Here is a 9,392-nt window from a genome sequence, read left to right on the forward strand (position 1 = left end):
AGAAAGACACAGTATCAACTATGTTTAAGACGACTCCAAAAGATACTATATAATTAATTCCAAAATTAAATGGATAAAATACATTTAAGTGGTAAAACCACCCAGTTATCAAAGGAACAGGCACATGTGCACTCAGCCTGCATTGGGCCACTTATAACAGTCAACTTTTTTTCTATACCTGGGATGGACTGCAGCTCAAATATTACAAACACTGGAAATATGCCTTATGAATGTAAAGACCCTTTTTGGGGGGAGAGAGGTGTCTGGTTGCATGGAAAGAGCCGGGAATACTTACTGTAGAGATGACGCTAGTGGAGTTTAGCAGGTGACTCTTCAAGAAACTTGCTTTCTACCGTTACTGCATTTATTTAGGGATTTCCAGCTTTCTAGTACACACCAAATACGTTCACAATCTCTCTGAAAGTCGTTCACATTCCCTTGTATCGCCCAAACATACTTATAAAACGTAATTCTTAAGAAAAAAAAAATAGCGCCCTTGTTTGCAGCTAGGATGAACCACTCCCTCTTCCAGGGTCCTTTACAGTAAGTACAAGAGACAGCAGCACGGGCTGTGTTAGTCTAAATGGGAGGTGGAAGGCAGACGATCAGCCCAGGGCTGGAATCCTCTGTCCCTGACAACCAACAAGCCTGACACTGTCGGGGTTATTTCCACCCCTTCCTTCTTCAATCCGAGGATTGCAACCTCCCACGCTAGAGTTACGCACATGGTCCAAGAGTCCTCTGTCTCCCACGAATGTCACATCCAAGGGTGGGGGGCGCTCCGCTTGCGCCGCCGGGGCCCAGGGGCGCCTTCGCTCTCGGCTGCCATCTATCGACCACGGAGCGCCCGCTTCGCCCCGGGCCCATCATGTCTGCTGCAGTTTGGCTCGCACCGGTGGCGCGACAATAAACAAGTGCACTGCATGGGGCCCTGCGCCCGCGCCGAAGCAGATGTCTCAGAGACCCCTGCGCTGCTTACCGCGTAGCCACCTCCTCACCGCCGGGGAGGGAAGACGCGACTTTCTCTTAAGTTTTTCTGAGCCGCCGGACTGCCGGGACACGCCACAGGCTTAGAACAACGTTGTTCCTGCCCCCCACCTCCCCGCGGACCCCCAAGGATGTCGGAGATAGAGAATCCCAAATAATGACGATCGTGCGCCGCATCAAGAGAAGGAATAGAGGAAAAGCCCCTGCAAACACCGAGAGCGATGAAACAGCCAAGAGGATGCGGGAACCTTACATGTACTAATTAGGGGTTGCGGCGGCGGGCTTGGCAAGGGTGCAGCGGCGGCGGGATCCCAGTGCGGTGGTCTCCGCTGCGTGGGGGGGGCGGAGGACGGCGCAGGAGCCGCAGCCGCCGTGGGAGCAGCCGAGGGGCCGGTGCCACCTTCGCTCGCCCCCTCACTACCATGTACAGTGTGCGCTGCAAGAAGAAGGCGGGCGATGTATGCACACCCCTGCGCCCCGCTCCCTCTGGCTCGTCCCCGGGCGTGCGCCACTGACCAGGGGGGAATGTGGTGAAGACGGCGAGGAGAGCCGAGGGGGGAGGGGAGGGCCGGCCCGCGCGAACCCAGGCCCGAGGGTGCGAGGAGCCGGAGGCGGCTGGAGTGGGTGGCGGCCGCCGCTAGCTTGGAGAAAGTTGGCCCCTATACAGATGGCAACTGTAAGTACCCGCCTGGGGGGTGCGGCGAAGGATGCCGGGGACCCAGCGATCGCGCGGTGGCGGGGCTGGGAGCGAGTGAGCATGAGTGTGAGCGGGTGCGAGCGCGCGGCGAGGCTGACCGTCACGTTGGCTGGGCCGGCGGGCAGCCTGCTCCGCGTCTCCCTCCTCGGGCTCCACGCCTCCTCACCCTCCAACAGCTCCTTCCCCGCCCCGCGCGGCTCCAGCTCCCGGCCCCTAATGCGAGGCGCCGCGACCGCCGGTCCTCCGCCGCCCCCTCCCCCCTCCCTTCCCGGCTCGCCGCTCGCGATCGCCCCCCTCTCCCCCACTCCCACCCCGCTGCCGGCTCCGACTACCACGGAGAGCGCGGGGGAGAGCCGGTTGGGGAGCCCCGGAACCCGCGGTCGCCACCACGGCGGCGGCCCGGGGGTGGCGGCGTCCGGGCGCCTCTTTTCTCCAGCCGCTCGGATCTCAGCGCTCGCCCTCCCTCGGCTTCCGAACCCCGATGCACACCCCAAAGAGGTATTTTTTGTGAGAGTGGCTATGATGAGTGGGCCTTGGAGATGTGAGACGGGGTAAGTCGGCCGTTTACTTTGCAAAAGAGGCTCCAGTGTGTGTGTCTGTGTGCGTGGCGGCCGGGTGGCTTTCTTTCCCTCTCCGCCCCCCCCCCCCCCCCCCGCTTTCCCTTCCTTCGCTTCGGGGCGGGATGGGGGAGGGGGAGCCTCGCGTCCTGGAACTCCGGGCGCTTCTGCCTGGGCCGCTGTGGGAGCAGCTGTGCCCGGAACCGCGGTTCCGGCCTGGGTGCTGGGCTTCAGCCTGCCCGGCCCCACGTTGCTTAATGCAGGGATGTTCAGGGAGACGATCCAGGGTTTAAATTCTTTGGGGGAAAACAAATAGTTACCCCGCCCCCGCCCTCCATTAAAAAAAAAAAAAATCTGAGAATCTGAGAATGTGCCGCGTACCCGCGAATCTACATCGGAGGTGCGTTTCCCAGTCAGAATGTCAGCCTTCCCTGGCTCATTCAACTTTATTTTTTCAAATTTTGGGGCTCCTTTGATGGCAAGGAGGAGGGGAAAGGGAGTGGGGTGAGAGGAAGCTCCTCGACCCTGGCTATCCAGAACTGAATTCAAGTTGTAAACGCTCGAGTTTAATATTGGCTGGACACATTTTGCGATGGGCTGTCAGAGGGGCGGCAGGTGAATGGGGGCGGGGAAGCACTGGGAGGGAGGGGGAGGGGACCCAACCCCACTTGAATGGATGTGCAGATTTGATCCCGCGGAGAACGGAAATTTCAAGGTAAACGTTTTGCTTTCATAGAGGGTGTTTTTGCCGCTTTTAAGCCGGGAGGTGTTTGTCGTTGCTTTGGGAGGTCGGAGATACTTGCGACGTTTATACACTGTGGGTTCCCATTCGTCTCGACACGTCTGGGTGGCCACACGTGAATGATTCGCAGGCACACTTGCACATGTGCGTGAGAATGCAGGGGCTGTTAATAACGCGGGCTGGAGTCGGCTTGAGGATGAAGATCGAGGTCTCCAGTCTTGAACCCGTGACTCAGAAACGTCTTGGCTTTAGTTTGAGGTTGCGATTCGGCATCAGACTTCGGTGGTGGTGAGGCAGAGGCAAGGCTGACCAGAGAAAAGGCATTGGTTCTCCGAGCCCAGCATTTCTACTAAATATTCCCACCCCCCTTCCCCCAACCAACGCAACACGCACTCACACACACTCACACACTCGCTCCATTTATGTTCTTTCCTTTATGAGTGCTGCTGTCGACTCGAAGTAGGAAGTCGAAGGAAGCCTTTAAGGGGACAAAAAGAAAGCCAGAACGAAAAGGGAGAGGGGCTCAGATTGATTCCTTGGGGAGATGAAATTCGGATATTAAAGCACTGGCGTGTGTCACTTGCTGTTCTCCCTCCCTTACACCCTTCTATTTTGCCTCTTAATCAGCCCAAGTCCCCTTTCTCGGGGGGGCGGGGGAAGGGGGGGTAGGGGGAGTAAAGCACTGACAATTAAATGTAATAAGCAACTCCAAAGATGGGGATGCTGGCGAGGTGGTAGTTCACTCCAAATCTTGCAAATTCGGTAGGGTTAGTTTTGCATACCGTGGCAAACAGACGCGGAGCCCGAGGTTGGAGAGGCTTTGGCGCTGGTCCTTGGTTTACTTTTAGCTGGTTCCCGGTAAGCAGTAGGAACGTCCTAAACTCCAGGTATTGAGAGGTGTTCCGGGATTGCGGATGCTTTCGCAGAGTTCTTTGTAATCCGTCGTGCAGAACTATTTCAGTGGCTTAAAGATGCGGTTTAGTAGCGTCGCTGACATGATCAATGAGGAGAAGTGGACGCAGGGCGCTCTCAGGGAAGAGAGCTGCTAAGTGGCACCGTGCATGCAATTAGGACGCTGATGTGCTTAATAGCGTGATAGTGAAGTCCACCATCAAAGCGAACGCGCTCTCCTTTTTCTTCATACTCAAAGCTCCTGAAGAAAATTGGTGACTTAAGAGCTTCTTCTGGGTCCTTTTGATGCATTATCTTGCATCCTTTTTGCCTCTGGAAAGCATTCTTTAGGTTCCCACTCTGGCATTTCCAGCGATGGTTTTAAAATAGCCAAAGTATTGTGGCTCCTGGCTTTTCTGTGAAAATGGGAGACCTTCACTGTGAACTGTTACCAGAAGAGGTTCAGAAGGAAAGGCAGAGGGACTGGGTATAGGTGAGGTGGGGAACCTTGTAAAATGGTGCTTCCTTTCTTTTAAATTAGAGCCATGAAACTGAACTGACAGCCATTTTATGTATATTTATGGATTGGTTTAAAAGTGGGGGGGGGGCAGCCGGGAAGAATACTAAAATGGGACTTTGCCTAACCTGCCCTTATCTTGTAAAGAGCAGCATGTTCCTATTGTCATTAGGAAATGAAATCAACCTTTAAATCAAAATGAATGTCAGATTTTAATAAAGTCTGGAGAATTTCGAGGTACCAAGGACGGTGGAGGGGGAGGGGAGGTTCATTCTTATCCCCTCCTTCTGGATTTCAGAGAAGTAGTATTAGGAAAGAGAGAGACTTTCTGATTGATCCCTTAAATTTTTGTCATATTCTGTTGTTTCCTTTTTTCCTCTCTCCCTTGCAGGAGATAAAATGCACACTTGCTGCCCCCCACTAACTTTGGAACAGGACCTTCACAGAAAAATGCAGAGCTGGATGCTGCAGACTCTAGCTTTTGCTCTAACATCTCTCGTCCTTTCGTGTGCAGAAACCATCGATTATTATGGGGAAATCTGTGACAATGCATGTCCTTGTGAGGAAAAGGATGGCATTTTAACTGTGAGCTGTGAAAACCGGGGGATCATCAGCCTCTCTGAAATTAGCCCTCCCCGTTTCCCAATCTACCACCTCTTGTTGTCTGGAAACCTTTTGAACCGTCTCTATCCCAATGAGTTTGTCAATTACACTGGGGCTTCAATTTTGCATCTGGGTAGCAATGTTATCCAGGATATTGAGACTGGGGCTTTCCACGGGCTGCGGGGTTTAAGGAGATTGCATCTGAACAATAATAAACTGGAACTTCTGCGTGATGATACCTTCCTTGGCTTGGAGGGCCTGGAGTACCTACAGGTCGATTACAATTACATCAGTGTCATTGAACCCAATGCTTTTGGGAAACTGCATTTGTTGCAGGTGCTTATCCTCAATGACAATCTCTTGTCCAGTTTACCCAACAACCTTTTCCGTTTTGTGCCCTTAACGCACTTGGACCTGCGGGGGAACCGGCTGAAACTTCTGCCCTACGTGGGGTTGTTGCAGCATATGGACAAAGTTGTGGAGTTACAGCTGGAGGAAAACCCCTGGAATTGCTCCTGTGAGTTGATCTCTCTGAAGGATTGGTTAGACAGCATCTCCTACTCGGCCCTGGTGGGGGATGTGGTTTGTGAGACCCCCTTCCGCTTACACGGCCGGGACTTGGACGAGGTGTCCAAGCAGGAACTTTGTCCAAGGAAACTTATCTCAGACTATGAGATGAGGCCGCAGTCGCCTTTGAGCACCACGGGGTATTTACATACCACCCCGGCATCGGTGAATTCTGTGGCCACTTCTTCCTCTGCTGTTTACAAACCCCCCTTGAAGCCCCCCAAGGGGACTCGCCAACCCAACAAGCCCAGGGTGCGCCCCACCTCTCGGCAGCCCTCCAAGGACCTGGGCTATGGCAACTATGGCCCCAGCATCGCCTACCAGACCAAATCTCCGGTGCCTTTGGAGTGTCCCACCGCGTGCACTTGCAACCTGCAAATCTCCGATCTGGGCCTCAACGTCAACTGCCAGGAACGCAAGATCGAGAGCATCGCGGAGCTGCAGCCCAAGCCCTACAACCCCAAGAAGATGTATCTGACGGAGAACTACATCGCCCTGGTGCGCAGGAGCGACTTCCTGGAGGCCACCGGGCTGGACCTTCTGCATCTGGGCAACAACCGCATCTCCGTGATCCAGGACCGCGCCTTTGGGGATCTCACCAACCTGAGGCGCCTCTACCTAAATGGCAACAGGATAGAGAGGCTGAGCCCGGAGTTGTTCTATGGCCTGCAGAGCCTGCAGTATCTCTTCCTCCAGTACAATCTCATACGCGAGATTCAGTCTGGGACCTTCGATCCGGTCCCCAACCTCCAGCTGCTATTCCTGAATGACAACCTCCTGCAGACCATGCCCTCAGGCGTCTTCTCAGGCCTGACCCTCCTCAGGCTGAACCTGAGGAGTAACCACTTCACCTCCTTGCCGGTGAGTGGAGTTCTGGACCAGCTGAAGTCGCTCATCCAAATCGACCTGCACGACAACCCTTGGGATTGTACCTGCGACGTGGTGGGCATGAAACTGTGGGTCGAGCAGCTCAGAGTGGGCGTCTTGGTGGACGAGGTCATCTGCAAGGCGCCCAAGAAGTTCGCTGAGATGGATATGCGCTTCATTAGGTCGGAGCTGCTGTGCCCAGACTACTCTGACGTGGAGGTTTCCACGCCCACGCCCTCCTCCATCCAGGTCCCCGCGAGGACCAGCGCGGTGACCCCCGCCGTGCGGTTGAACAGCACCGGGGCCCCCGCGGGCTTGGGCGCGGGCGGAGGCGCGTCCTCGGTGCCCTTGTCCGTGTTAATCCTCAGCCTGCTGCTGGTTTTCATCATGTCGGTCTTCGTGGCCGCCGGGCTCTTCGTGCTAGTCATGAAGCGCAGGAAGAAGAAGCAGAGCGACCACACCAGCACCAACAATTCCGACGTGAGCTCCTTCAACATGCAGTACAGCGTGTACGGCGGCGGCGGCGGCGGCGGCGCTGGAGGCCACCCGCACGCGCACGTGCACCACCGCGGGCCGGCGCTGCCCAAGGTGAAGACGCCCGCAGGCCACGTGTACGAGTACATCCCCCATCCGCTGGGCCACATGTGCAAAAACCCCATCTACCGCTCCCGAGAGGGCAACTCCGTGGAGGATTACAAAGACCTGCACGAGCTCAAGGTCACCTATAGCAGCAACCATCACCTGCAGCCGCCTCCGCCGCCGCCGCCGCCGCAGCAGCAGCAGCAGCAGCAACAGCCCCCGCCGCAGCTGCAGCTGCAGCCGGGGGAGGAGGAGAGGCGGGAAAGCCACCACTTGCGGAGCCCCGCCTACAGCGTCAGCACCATCGAGCCCCGGGAGGACCTACTGTCGCCGGTGCAGGACGCCGACCGCTTTTACAGGGGCATTTTGGAACCAGACAAACACTGCTCCACCGCCCCCGCCGGCAGTAGCCTCCCGGAATATCCCAAATTCCCGTGCAGCCCCGCTGCTTACACTTTCTCCCCCAATTATGACCTGAGACGCCCCCATCAGTATTTGCACCCGGGGGCAGGGGACAGCAGGCTGCGGGAACCGGTGCTCTACAGTCCCCCCAGTGCTGTCTTTGTAGAACCCAACAGGAACGAATATCTGGAGTTAAAAGCAAAACTAAACGTTGAGCCGGACTACCTCGAAGTGCTGGAAAAACAGACCACATTTAGCCAGTTCTAAAGGCAGAGAAACTCCCTTGGAGCTTTTGCGTTTAAAACCGACAAGCAAGCAGACACACACCGCAAACACATTTGATTAATTGTGTTGTTTCAACGTTTAGGGTGAAGTGCCTTGGCACGAGATTCTCAGCTTCGGCGGAAGATACTGAAAGGGTGTGCAATTTCCTTTTAATATTACACGTGGGGAAACATTTGTGTAAACTGGGCACATCACTTTCTCTTCTTGCGTGTGGAGGAGACGAAGAGTAGGGCTTTACTGAGGGCAATTTGCTTCGCGAGTGACTTGTTAAGGGTCTCAGTAATTTTTGTAGTGGTTGGAAGTGTTAAGAATGGTGGGAGATGGTGGCGCATAGATTCTATTCTTCCTCTTTTGCTCCCTTCTCCCTCCCCTTCTCCCCCTTTGAGCCATGGGTGGGTCTAAATGGCTTTTGTGGAGAGATTAGCACACCCCAACTTTAATAGAAGGTTTGTTCTCTCTCTCTCTCTCTCTTTCTCTCTCCCCACCCCCCTTTCTGCTTCCTCTCTTTCTCTGCCTCCCTGCCTTTTCCTCCTCTCTCATTCCTTTCCTTTCTTTTTAAAGGATGTGTTTGTATACATTCTGGACATTTGAATTAAAAGAACAAACGTATTGTGATCTTGAAAAGATCACCATAGATGTGGACAAATCATTAAAATTACAGAGTTATATGATCCATAATTGATTAGTAAAAATAACTTATTGATGAAATATACAAATATTTTATTGTAGCACCTATTTTTATATGCACATTTAGCATTTCTCTTTCCTTCAGTATTTAGCCTATGACTTTCACAGAGGTGTCACACTATATCAGGAGCTACATTTCCAAAACTGAAGTGATATCAGGAAGGCATTTTAAATCATTAAAATATGGAGAACTTAATGGCAGAATCTTAAAAGTCAATGCAACCCACCCAATTGGATCTGTAATTTAAAACAAACAAACAAACATTGTATCCCAATGTATAAAAGAAAAAGATTTAGGGCAATTAATTGGGCCATTCCAGTGAGAATCATGTGCAAGTTTCTGGTTTTGTTAGAGAAGATTTAAAAGTATTTTTATTAGTCAACCAAAATGATGTATTGATCTGACTACTATTGTAGCCGATTTTTGATTGTTTAACCAAACCCAGTTGCATTTGTACAGATCCACGTGTACTGGCACCTCAGAAGACCAAATGATGGACTGTACAAATCTCTATACAATGTCTTTATCCCTCTGGGCAGCAAGCAATGATGATAGCCACAAACAGGATATCTGTAAGATGGGGCTACTGTTGTTACAGTCTCATGTATCCCAGCACATGTAATTTTTTAAATAGTTTCTGAATAAACACTTGATAACTATGTCACATATGAGGGACTGAAGTAATGATTAATTAAGGTGCAAAAGAAACAGCTATGTGTGATTGACTGAATCACCATGATTAATAATTTAAGACATAGTAGCTAACTTCTATTCCTGAAAGAAAAAAAATTGTTCCCTAAATTATCAAATATATATAATTACACCTTTGTTGGTTCAGGGAAATATATTTATCTAAATGTGTCATTTAATGTGTTTATTAATGAAATTTCAACTGTATACTTCTTTTCCTTACTGAAGTATTCATCTAACATGTGGAGCATGGTAAGTAATGTATTGCACATTGATTTTGTATTTTGTCGTGCCAGTATTATTTATTCGGTCTACAATTT

The 9,392-nt window shown here is 52.3% G+C and overlaps 1 protein-coding gene across 4 annotated transcripts; it reads left to right on the forward strand.

The window, feature by feature from the left end:
- Window positions 1–573: 573 nt before the first annotated feature.
- Window positions 574–9,050, forward strand: SLITRK5 (SLIT and NTRK like family member 5). Of its 4 annotated transcripts, none has more exons than XM_030856625.2 (2): window positions 574–1,663; window positions 4,783–9,050. In XM_030856625.2, the coding sequence occupies exon 2, from the start codon at window positions 4,791–4,793 to the stop codon at window positions 7,674–7,676; it is 2,886 nt and encodes a 961-aa protein (XP_030712485.2). In that variant the 5' UTR covers window positions 574–1,663; window positions 4,783–4,790; the 3' UTR covers window positions 7,677–9,050. The 4 variants fall into 4 exon arrangements, with proteins under 4 accessions (XP_030712485.2, XP_060144243.1, XP_060144242.1 ...); XM_060288260.1 differs by lacking the exon at window positions 574–1,663 and adding an exon at window positions 2,040–2,182; XM_060288259.1 differs by lacking the exon at window positions 574–1,663 and adding an exon at window positions 2,123–2,235.
- The last annotated feature ends 342 nt before the right edge of the window (window positions 9,051–9,392 follow it).

The sequence above is a fragment of the Globicephala melas genome, chromosome 18 (assembly GCF_963455315.2).
Source record: "Globicephala melas chromosome 18, mGloMel1.2, whole genome shotgun sequence".
Classification (NCBI taxonomy): domain Eukaryota; kingdom Metazoa; phylum Chordata; class Mammalia; order Artiodactyla; family Delphinidae; genus Globicephala; species Globicephala melas.

What these genes read in the sequence shown, in the direction of transcription:
- SLITRK5 (XM_030856625.2), top strand. Translation starts at nt 4,791, where the DNA reads ATGCACACTTGCTGCCCCCCACTAACTTTGGAACAGGACCTTCACAGA.